Source organism: Lycorma delicatula, chromosome 1 (genome assembly GCF_047948215.1).
Source record: "Lycorma delicatula isolate Av1 chromosome 1, ASM4794821v1, whole genome shotgun sequence".
NCBI lineage: Eukaryota > Metazoa > Arthropoda > Insecta > Hemiptera > Fulgoridae > Lycorma > Lycorma delicatula.
Genome location: NC_134455.1, coordinates 8,396,849 through 8,409,666, shown reverse-complemented (window position 1 = coordinate 8,409,666; position 12,818 = coordinate 8,396,849). Strand labels below are relative to the sequence as shown.

The following is a 12,818-nucleotide window of genomic DNA, read 5'->3' as shown; positions in this document are numbered from 1 at the left end:
GATATTTAAAATCAGCATTTTGTGTACTTAAGTTTTTCAGATAATTTTAAGAGACTTTATTATTTCTACGTAGTCAAAGTTCTTATCTGTTGTATCACTGCAGCCCATAAATATTTCCTTGTCCCTTCACGCTACATTAGTTTCTGCCTCTCTCTGATCTTTTACCTTCTAGTCATGCTTTCAGTTTCTTTCTATGTTTCAATAACTTATTATTCATATCTTTATTGTGGTTCTTTTTTCTTCCTGATCCTAAAAAAAAACTGCCTGCAATAATATCCGCTAAATCCATTGTGGTCCTTTATATGTTGTTCATTACCAAATCATTTTTTCTTTTCTACACTCCATCCTCATTCATTGGTTGTAAATACCCTTGATGTACTTCTTCTTTCTCTGGCGCTACAGTCCATTGTGAATCTTGAACTCCCGTATAATATGCCTCCAAACATCCCTGTCTTTTACTTCTATCCACCACTGCTGACACCCAGGATTCACAGATCACTCTACATCCTCCATTCATCTTCTTCTAGGTCTTCCTTGTCTTCTTGTTTTGAACATTTCCCCCCTGAGGACGGCATTAAGCATTCTATCACTCTCCATCCTTGCCACACATCCTAACCACCTTATCCTGTGCGCCTTGATGTCTTGCACTAAATCCCTTTCATCAATATAGCAGGTTATATCTTCATTATTCCTTATTCACCACCTGTCCTCAGTTCTTACAGGTCCCACAATTCTTCTTATGATCTATCTTTCAAAAATCCGTAGGGATGTCTCACCTTTTTAGTTAACATCCAGTTAGCTAAAAGTTAGTTAAGTGCTACAAAATGTGCTCAGTTAGTTATTGCGTGTTACAAACTTTGACCTGAAGAGTTTCAGGTTGGTAAAATACGATTTATTCCAGCTGCTATCCGGCTTTCTATTTCAACCTGTAACCTATTCTCGTTATTTAGGTTACTTACTAAATATTTAAACTCCTTTACTGCTTCAAGTGTCACTGTCACATTGTCATACAATATCTCTACCTTTTAGTCTTATCTACAATTAGTCTTCTACCTTCCTTTTTCACAATTTTAAAATATTTTGTCTTTTAAATATTAATTTCCAGACCCACTGTCTTTCCCTCATCCTGCAAATCCTAAACATTTTTATTTCGGTCTGAACATTTCTTGAGGAGAGATCATTGGCATAAACACACACCTGTTTCATTTTATGGAAAACATTCTCATCCACTTGCAGAGTTTTTAAAACCTTATCAATAGCCAGGTTGAAAATTACTGTAGTCTGAGTCAGTGCATCGCCCTGTCTCACTCCATTGTTCACTTCAAAAGATCTATTCACTTTATTTCCTACCTTTACACAAGCCATGGAATTTACCTTCATCATCATAACAAGCTTTATTTATTTTATTTGATATCCCATTTTTGAGCATTAGCTCTGGCAAGTATTTTTTACTGACACTAAAAGTTTGCTGAAAAATCAACAAATATGCAAAGCAGGTCAACATTGTACTTGTAGCATCTCTCCATCAACTGTCAGTGTAACAAATATTTGAATTTGGTCCATGGTTCCTCTGTTTTGTGTGTGAAGCCACATTTTGATTACTTATTATTTCATCAGTATAGATCGTCAATCTTTACAAAAGTAGAGGAGAATATCTTATATACAGTGTTATATCAGTATTATATCTTTGTAGCAATCGCAGTTTAATATGTCTCCTTTTTTAAAAATGAGACAGATAATTTCCATTTTCCAATCATTCTGCAACTTTTCTTATCCCCATATCCAGGTCACAAGTTTGTATATTGACTGCATCAGTCGCTGACTTTCATAATTGATGATTTCTGCTGGAATGGAGTCACTTTATTATATCTCAAGCTCGCTATTACTTTTTTAACCTCCCGGTCACTAGGAGATTCTACAAACATCTCTACCGACCCTGTAATATCTGTTTCATGCGCCGCTTCCACTTCACTGTTGAAGTGAATTTTCTTCATAAACTTCAGCCCATCTTTCCAATATCCTATCCTCTTCACCCCATCACCTGTTCATTCCCATCTTTACACAGATTAAGTCTAGCTTGCTAACCCCTCTCCAATGCCTTAATCCTCCTATACATCTCTTCACTATTATTTTGCATAGCCACTCTTCTATGATTTTGATACACTTTTGCTGCCACTCATTTTTTCCTTCTGCAGGTGTCACTAGCAACTCTTCTTAAATCTTTATAGATTTCTCTCCTTTGCCCTGTATCCCTGCACAACATAACTCCTTTTGCTTCGTTCTTCCTGTTTATTGCCTCTCTGCATTCTATGTCGAACTATTTGCTGTTCCTCTTCCCCTTCCTCTCTCTCAATTCATCCTCCAGGACCTGTATCATGCAATTCTTCATGCTTCCCAGTCCTTATCGATATTTTTATCAACCGATACCACACAAAGGTAAGGAGGTAGTCCCCTCACCATACTTTCCTCAAATACTTTTACATTTTCATTACTCTTCAGCTTTTCCACATTCCATTTCCTCCTTTTCTTCGCCCCTGCAATTAACACATGTGGCAATTTTTCTCTTGTGCATGTTCTCACCATAAAATGGTCAGTCACAATTCAGACCGTATATTGATCATCCATCAATAATGGATGATGCATGTCTTCTTTATATAATCTCATGATCAATCTGATTCAGAACATTCATCTGTGGAGATATCAGTGTTACCTTGTGAATTGCTTTGTGTGGGAAGAAGATACTTTTAATAATCATGTTATTTTCCAGTGCATGCTATATCAATCTCCTTCCACTGTCACTTGTTATCTCATGAAGGGTATTTTTGCCAGCTACCTGTCTTGCGAAGCCTTCTTTTCTGATAGTTGCTTTAAAATCACCAAGTAGCACAACAGCATCATACTTTAATAACTTTCCGCATTCTCTAGCTAGAATATCATGGAAGTTATCCTTCTCTTCATCAGGATGATCTTCTGTTGGAGCATATGCTGATATTAGTGAGATGTTTCTGAACTTTCCTTTTAGTCTTATTGTACATAGTCTGTTATTGATTGGATTCCAGCCAACCATGCTATCTCTCTGCCCACGCACCACACATCATAAATCCAACTTTGTTTCTCCCCACTCTTGTGTCTTAGCCACTGTATATGAGAGTAAACTCCTTCTTGTCTAATCTGCTCTGTCCTGACCATCTTAGTTCCTGTAAGGCGACACTATCTCAGATTACGTAGAATGTAAAGATGATGTTACAAACTGGGAAGATGTATGAAATCACCAGGGAAATTACTAAGTTTTAAGTGGAGGTAGCCTGCCTTTATACACTGCTATTATCTGTTTTCTTTTATACGTTTTTTATTTCTGGACTATAAAGTACCACTGATTATTATAGCTTTGTAAATATTGATATATATATATATTTTTTTTAATGAGAAATCAAAATTTTAACATAGTTTCAGACTATTTTTCTTATGTCTTATTTTAAAAAACTATTATTTTTTTTAAAATAAGGTAGGCCTACATATCCCATTATTTTTATGTCTTTGTAAATGTTAAACAACTCGAAATATAATATGTATAATTCATTTCAGGTGATGACATAACAGAGATCGAACAATCATTTAGAACTGGCCGTGATAATAATTCATTACCTGGTTTATTCATTGCAACATCATATGATAAAACTGGAATTGTATGGACTAGAGATGCTCCTACACTACCAATATTATTCCATGTTGCTAAACTGGCTAAAGAATCATTGAGTATATTGGAAACTCAACTTTTATTGACTGAGAATTCTGAAGAATTCAAGGTATTTATTATTAATTTGGTTTAGAACTGTAATTTTAAATTTATAGTGAAACATTAATAGTTCAAATATGGAACATTATGGTATGGAATATTAAGATGTGTTTCCTTACATTTAATTTGAAAAAAATTATAAATTTGGATTAAGTGGGATGATAATATTTCTGTAATAGCTGTTGGTCAAGGCAATCCCTGATAAACAGTAGAACATGAGTTTTATTCCTGGTATGAATTTGGTATTTTAATTACATTTGTTTCTAAATGTTTTAATTAAAATAAAATTAATGTCCTCATCCACGTTCTTCAAAATGTCATGGATTCTGTTGTGTCTGAATAAGTAAATTTGATTTAAAATTTAGTTTAATAGTAAAATATATAAAAATGAAGTTTTAGTAGAGGCAAGCTTTGATTCTCAATTTTTATTTTCCTGGCATCATAGCTCTAGAGCTATGCTGTAGAAAGCAAAGTATGGTAATCACTCAAAAAACGGAGTATGGGTTTTTTGTGTTTCTCGACGTTTCATGACCAAAGGACCCCAAAAAACAAAAAAAAAAAAGTGACGGGTAATGTTCACCCATACATATGTACGTATGTTGGCATGTTTGAAGCTTAATAACTTTTGAATACATAAGCCAGTTTTGTTGAAATTTTTTACAAAATGTATATAGGACAATTAGTTGTTAAAAGTTTAGGGTCAGTATCTCCAGGAAGTATGGTATACAGTTCTTTGAGGGCAGTTTTCCCCCGAAGGGAAGTCTTATTCTTTAAGACTTTGGGGGTTGGCGTCCCCACAGGCCTAGCCTCTGCAGCTTTTCTTCCCACTACACACTTAGTTGTAGAATACTTTTCATTATACACGTATACTACACCAGGTACACTACATGAATTACAACATATACATTTACTCGACTACACAACATCCAACACAGTTTTCTCTTTCACTTACACTTGGTGGTGTTGCGACATCGTACGAAATGCAACCGAACCCAAGGTGGGAACTATCGTGCCGATGGGTGAATGGCTATACGTAGTGAGTCTTGAACGATGTCCTCTGGGCACCATCAGTTGTATTTAGCTCTAGCTCCAGTACGCGTACGCTCTGCTGGAGTGGTCTATTGTATCGCCGGTTCTCGTGGGACCAAAATTTCAGTTCCTACAGCAAATTCTATGATGGTTGGTGGTCCATCTGAAAAAACCACCATTTTAAGTCTGGTGAAAAGGCCTCGGTCAGCTTCGTCTGATGAGGATAATTTTGCTACAGCCGACAAGGATGGTGTTAGGTGCAAGAATGTTCGCTTTGTTGTTGTTCGGAATAATCAGGAGGGTGGCTCCCTTCAAAAGGTCTCACCTTTCTTGATTAATAAATGCATCACAGGATGTATTGGTTCTCCGAGGAACATTAGAAAATTACGTGATGGGACAATTCTGATGGAGACATATAACGACGAGCAGAGTCGGTCTTTGTTACGTCTGACCAATATGGGCGGCATAGTCGTAAGTACGACATGGCACAAGACCCTAAATACCAGCCGAGGGGTGATTTTTTGTTGTGACCTTCTGGAAATGAATTTGAGGTAAATTGCTGATGAACTTAGTACTAGGTGTTGTAGAGGTGAAACGTATGATGAAACGGCAGAACGGGCAGAAGAACCGACGCCGTCCCTTGTACTGACGTTCAGTCTTCCTGTTCCTCCAGAGAGGATTAAGGTGGGTTACCTCTCCGTTCGGGTACGCCTGTTCATTCCCAACCCACGGCGGTGTTTCAGATGCCAAAGGTACGGTCATACTACAACATCTTGCTCGAGGTCGGAGATCTGTGCTCGATGTGCTATCAAAGACCACAGTGACACTAACTGCAAGGAAAGTGAAAAATGTGCGATCTGCAATGGTTCACATACGGCCTGCTCCCAAGATTGCCCAACCTTAAGGAAGAGAAAGCGATTCTCAAGATCTGTACTGAGCAGAAACTATATTTCCCGGCTGCACGCAGGGAGTATAGGAAGATAGTTAACTCACGGAACCTCGTACAACCTGATGTGTCCTTCGCCACTGCTGCACCAAAGCGGACTACTTCACCTGTTCATACTCCACAGTGCAGATCCTGCACCGAACTTAAGAAACTCGTTCAGATGCTTTCTGAACAGGTTACTTTGCTTATGGCCACTATTTCGGGGCTGACAAGGATGAATGAAAAGTCCTGCGTCACAGTAACTGAATCCAATAGTGTGGTCCATACAAAAGTTCCTGCTCCCAAAGTGCTGCCAACAGCCACTATTTCCAGGCTGACAAAGGTGAGTGAAAAGTCCTGCGTCGCATTAACTGAATCCAACCGTGTGGTCCATACAAAAGTTCCTGCTCCCAAAGTGCTACCGGTACGGGCAGAGGCTACCACAGCTGGCTGTAAGCCAACTAACAAAGTTCCCAAAGTAGCCCACATGACTACTCCCTCTGGGATGTCAGTAGCGACATCCCGTTCTCATAAATCTCCTCCGCCGTCACCCCATATACTGGAGGATATGGTTGAGGAACCTCCCGACCCAAAGGCATCGGAGTTATCTAAGTTGAAGAACACGAAAAAGAAAAATAGAATCACGTACAACTGAATTCTATATGGTTTCCTGAGTATATTTATTATTATTATATTTTTTATTTTATTTTAATTTTATGAACATTATTCAGTGGAATGTTAGGGGTGTTTAGTCCCACATTGAAGATATTGGAGTACTGGCGCAGGTGCATGATCCGATTGTCATGTGTTTCCAGGAAACTCATCTTCTGCGACATGATCCAATCGCACTCAGGGGATACTTTAGTGAGAGATTCGACTGTGTAGTAGACGGTAGAGTGGCTATTTTCCTACCTAATTTAAGATTTATTCATTTTCACTAATTTTGTCTAGAATTTTAACAATGAACTGGAAATGTCTTTCTGATACAGAAAAACATTTCAGTTCATTGTTAAAATTCTAACATAAAATTAAAAGCATAATTAATATCATTCTTTATTAAGACAGGTTTTATTTCTCGCACTGGCCGAATGTTATATCCATAAAATTAAACCTTTTACTTAAGTAAAACTTTACAAGTGATTGTTTTTGGAATTAGTAACATGTCTGATTCGTCCCACATTTTCTTCTGATAATGGTTCTTTCAAACAATTTCTGTTAGAAAACAGTTCCTGTTTCTGATCGAACAAACCCCACATACAGTTTTCATATGGTGGCTCCTTTTCATATTTATGTCAAAATGCACTAAAATGCATTAAAATTTTTGACTTCAGTTATGCATGCCACAAAACATCTGCTTTTTCTGAAATAGAAAACATAGTAAGCAAAGAACTACACCTCAACAACAATATGGAGATTGATGCTCCACAAATTTTTTAGATCCTTTAAAACCAGATTCATGGAACATTTTGGAAGTTACAAAAAAGGTAAACTGGGTTTTTTTAATGTATCAGATGATTTTTTTTTTTTTTTTTTTTTTTGGTCGTAGAAATACCATTTATGTATCTCCACAAGTGGGGGAGTGTCAGACTTGCATGGTTTCAGCTAGATGTTATTAGTTAGAGCCTATGTGTGCCCGCACTTTACCAACAAACTCCTAACAAACGATCCTGGGGGACCGTTTCTCCCCACCCAAGGTCAAATCAGCAATTAAGCGTAGCGTGACCCTGGGGGTGCCTTTGAGCTCGGGGGTTCAAGAGTTTCCGTGCCACATCACCATCGCCCATTTGCACAAGCAGATGGGCTATGGTGATGAGGTATAAAATTGAGTCCCAGCCATCGGGACTCAGGACTCTAATGTTACTCCACTAGCTCCTTAAGTTCCTCAACGCATCCCTTTCCTTTCGCTGCAGCACCTTGTACAGAAAACCGAACACCAACACAAATTTATTCACTTCAATTAGCATCACAGCAATCACATTGTTAGGGTCTATCCTGCCAGTTATAATGGTACATTCTTGTCTTTCTTTCTGTCATTGGATACATGAGAAAAATACATGTTCCGCCGTACCTCTATCACCACAGTATTGATATTCTGGGCTCTACCCTGCGCCTCGCAAAGAGGTACGTTCTGAAGGAACCATGGCCAGTCAGGAATTGAGCGAGCCAAAAATTCAGCTCACCAAACCCCCTCCCAAACCACAGTCCTATCTCTTTAAGTAACCTCTTGAGTCCATTCACCTTTCCCAGTTGTCATCCATCTGTTCTGCCACTCTGTTATTAAATCTCTACAGGCGTCCTCCTTGGTTATCCCTTCAGCTATCTTAAGTCTTTCTCTTGCCATTTACTGTAGTGGAGGCACACCTGTGTCCACAAATAAAGTCTTCGTGGACACCGATCAATAAGCACATGCTATGCTCAGCACCACTTTCCTCTGTACCTCTTCCAAATGTCGTCTATTTCGGTCTCTTCTCAATGCTGTATACCACATCATGACTCCATATAGCAGCACAGAATGCATAACATGTGCGTATAATCTACGAATAGATGCCTGTGGTCCTGTCATTATTCTCAGTCTGTTTAAATTCTTAACCACTTCCTCAGCCTTGGTATGACTTGCATGTGAAATGTGAAAGATCACCTGTGGTCAAGCCACATCCCGAGGTATGTTACATTTTCTACTGACTGAACCAGTCCTTCTGCTGTTCTGATCTGGATTGGATCTGTTTTCCTTCTTCCAGTCATTAGAATCATCGTAGTTTTCCAGTATCAGAGCTGTAGACCTGTAGCCCTCATCCAGTCACTAACCATTGTTAACGCCTTGTTTGCCGCTGCAGCCACCTCGTGTAGTAACTTATACGACCATAACTACAGGTGCGAGGTTGTCTGCAAAAGCTGTGGGATGCACACCCTCCAGATACTCCAGACATAAAATTCCATCGAACATGAGGTTCCATAGAACCGGACCCAATACTGAGCCTTGGGAGACTCTGCTTGAGACTAAATCTAATTTCACTGTTACCAGTGCGTTATATGAGGACCCTCTCTTGCAAATATATTTGAATCAGGCTTCTTAAATAATCTGGTACATTAACTTCCTTCAACACCATAAATATGGCTTCCCAACTGAAAGAGAAAGACATTTTGTATATCAACCAGTATCACCACAGGAATGCAACGTGTCTGCCAAGTGCCCACAGCCGTGGTGTCCACCAGTCTCATTACCTCCTTCACTGCGTTAGTAGTTGTTCTCAACTGGAATTCTGGAATTCATACTCTCATTGGGACAACCCTCCTTTTTCTTCGATATGTGTTTTCAGCCTGGCCTCAATCATTCTCTCTAATAGTTTGCATAAATTATTCGTTATGCAAATTGGACTATAACCTACTGAACCTTCCAGGACATTGGAATGTAGTCCCCTCTCAACATCTCATTCATGACCCCAAGAATGGTTGCTGGGGCCTCCTCAACCAATATCTGGACAACCTTAACAGTATGCCATCCGGATCTGAGCTCTTATGCAGCTTCATTTTCATTCCTGCCATCTTCAGTTCATCCATGGCAAAGAGAGGTATGTCTTCTTAATTTTTTCAGAATATTTTTATGATTACTTACTACTTATTTGTTATCATTACTACTGATTAATATTAAACTTGTATATCATTAAAAAAAATATAAGTTAATAGTGTGGTTTTTATTTCAGAGAGTATTCCGTCCACCACTTCATTTTTATGATGTAATAATTTATGTAAATGCACTTAAAAATCCAAGGCGAACACAAGGCATTGACTGGGAACAAAAGCATAGAAATAATGATTCATTATTTGATCAATCAAGAAATAACATTCCTGTAATAGAATTTAATCCTGTTCATTGTTACTTACAGGAATTAAGGGTAAGTAATAAATTAGTAATAATTTGATGTTTTTGTCCAATTTAGTTCATGTTTGAGTGTAGTCTTGTACATTCTCAGTTCAACCATACCTGAGATGTGTGGTTAATTGAAACCCAACCACCAAAGAACACTGATATCCACGATCTAGTATTCAAATCCGTGTAAAAATAACTGGCTTTACTAGGACTTGAACGCTGTAACTCTCGACTTCCAAATCAGCTGATTTGGGAAGACGCGTTAACCACTAGACCAACCCAGTGGGTTAAGCATTTAACAACTGGGATTCGTAAAGAGGTGTGGAAATGCAGTCATACTAAAACAGTGGTGAAATAGTAAGAATGATTCATGAAATGACTGAAGTAATAAATAAAAAGAAGTTGTTTGTTTATTGTGTGATTTTTATTAATATGCTATCAGTGCTGCCATATTTGTTTTATATAATATATATTTTTATTATATTATTTGTAATATATATTTACTAAAAATAGGTATTTTTTTTTTTTTTACACATACAAGATGATTTAAAACTATACAGCAATCTCTCGGAAGCTGATTCTATAACTAAAAATGGGAAAAAAGGTTCATCTAAACGTTTATGAGTTACAGGTAGCAAAAGATTTCATCTGAATTTCAGTTCCCTCAGTGAAATGAAGACTTCCTAAAATTCTGGGAAGGTAAATTAAGGGGTGAATTTAGTTGTTATAGTTTTTGACCTGAAAATATTGAAAAAATGAGCCCCAGAACTGTTCCTCATTAGTTTTAAAGATATCTGATGTAAAACATAAAAATTAAGGGTAAAAAATAACACATTTTTGGGTTTAATGTAAGAAAACTTTGTTAAATGGTTAATTAAGTAGTATTTTTTTTCATTTAGAAATGTTAAAATTTTAATTTGGAAAAGATTCATGTAAATTACTTAAGAAAAAATTGAATACAGGATATTGAAATTTAACTTTATTAAAAAACTGACTGAATTGTGAAAAATAATAGCATGAAGTAACTAATTTTCTCCATAGGTTGGAAACAGCTTTAACATAAAATGTAATTTAACTTTGAAAACAATGGAAAAATGACATTAAAAACTAGTGAAGGCGTTATTAATTACCTTCAAGGTTGCTCTAAGTGGCCCTCATTTTGTTCAATACATGATTTTTCTCAACGAATCCTTTTATAGCGCATCTCATAACATTAGGAATATTCTTAATAGTTTATGCAGCTTCTATTATGCGATTCCTTAGTTCCTCTTGTGTGGTAATTCATTTTGAATAAACAATTGACTTCATCCAACCTCATAGAAAAAAATCTGTTGGTGTCATGGTCATACCATTGGTTAGTTTTGACCTATCCATTGTCTACTGTATGTATTATTTAAGTGATCCTTAACATTATTAGAAAAAATGAGGAGGTGCCTCATCGTGCATGGACCACATCTCTAACGTGTTTTCATAAGAAATATCTTCCAAGAGGATGGACAGGTTTGTTTCCAAAATGTTTAAGTACACTTCTCCTGTAAGCCTCCTTGATAAGAAAAATGGACCAGTCAAATTATCACCTAAAACATCAACCATACATTAATTGAAAATGTAACCATTAATGTATCTGGAAATATCTTGTCAGTCTCATGTGAGGTTTCATATGTCCAAATATGGGGGTTAAAAAGATTTACTATTCCATTTCTTGTGAAGCTTGATTCATCAGTTATCAGAATACGATGAAAGAAATTGCGATTTCATACCCATTTTCTAGCTACCATCCGAAGAATATCTTTCATTTATGACTGTGCGGTAATAAGTCGTGTACCCATGTTACATGGCATGGGTACAACTGTGTCTCTTGAAATGCTCACCATATGCTTGGTTTTGAAATATTTAAATGCCGTGATACCTGTCTGGTGCTTGTAGTAGGTCATAATTGTACAGCATTTATTATTGCTTGTTCATTATTATTGTCTCTCGCATTTTGTTGATGACCAGTATCTTCTCGTTTTGGTTTAAAACTGCCGGTTTCTCTCTCTCTCTCTCCTCAGCTTCAAAAGTTTTACAATCAGGTGCTCTTCAATGTAGATAAGTATCATGATATTCTTGAACTACAGCCAAACCATTCTAGTTTACTTTACTGTAATTTAATATCATGTCCGCATACTCTTCAAATGAATACGTATTAGCATTGTCATTATGTATTGAAGAAAATTTCACCAAATTTTGAAAAACCGTTTTCTGAATTGTACACAGAATCTTACCGATTCCTTAATACAACACAAAATCCACCATCAAGATTATTCAAACACCGTTTCAAAATGTTAATTGTTGATCAGTTGATATTGCCTACCTATGCAGACTAATTAATTCATTCTGATAAAAAAGTAGTAAATAAATGATCAGCTGTTTTTCCAACCTACAGACAAAATTAGTTATTTCATGCTGTTAACATTTTTTTTAACAATTCAGTCAGTTTTGGTTTTTAATAGTTAAATTTCAACATCCTGTATTTAATTTTTTCTTAAGTAATTTACATGAGTCTTTTCAAAATTAAATTTTCAACATTTCTAATTGAAAAAAAAAAATATTTAGCCATTTAACATAGTTTTCTTATGTTTAATCCAAAAACGTGTTATTTTTACCCCCAATTTTTGTGTTTTACATCAGGTATCTTTAAAACTAATGGTGGTACAGTTCTGGGACTCATTTTTTCAATATTTTCAGGTCAAAAACTATAAGAAACAACCAAATTCACCCCTTAATTTACCATCCCAGAATTTCAGGAAGTCTTCATTTCACCAGGGGAAACTGAAATTCAGACTAACTCTTTTGCTTCTCATAACTCATTAACATTTAGATGAACCTTTTTTCCTATTCTTAGTTATAGAATCAGCTTCCGAGAGATTGCTGTATAGTTTTAAATCATCCTATATGTAGAAAAAAATACCTATTTTTAGTAAATATAAAATTAAATATTATGTAATAATATAATACAAATATATATCATTTAAGTTTCCCAGATTTCAGTTCCCCTGGTGAAATGCACCAGGGGAACTGAAATCTGGGTGAAATCTTTTGCTAGCCGTAACTCGCTAATAAAGCGTTTTCAGGACTACGTTTATATGAGCTTTTTTTCTTATTTTTAGCTGTAGAATCAGCTTCTGAGAGATTGCTGTATAGTTTTGAATTAGTCTGCA

General features: G+C 36.5%; 1 protein-coding gene across 10 annotated transcripts in view; it reads left to right on the top strand.

Moving 5' to 3' along the window:
* The window catches only part of Mat89Ba (nucleolar protein 6 Mat89Ba), a 153,194-nt gene that overhangs the window by 129,820 nt on the left and 10,556 nt on the right, over positions 1-12,818 (top strand). For all 10 annotated transcript variants that reach the window (XM_075364344.1, XM_075364864.1, XM_075364086.1 and 7 more), the window contains 2 exons: positions 3,586-3,806; positions 9,452-9,643. In XM_075364344.1, coding sequence (XP_075220459.1) covers positions 3,586-3,806; positions 9,452-9,643 — 413 coding nt within the window. The remainder of the gene's footprint in view (positions 1-3,585; positions 3,807-9,451; positions 9,644-12,818) is intronic.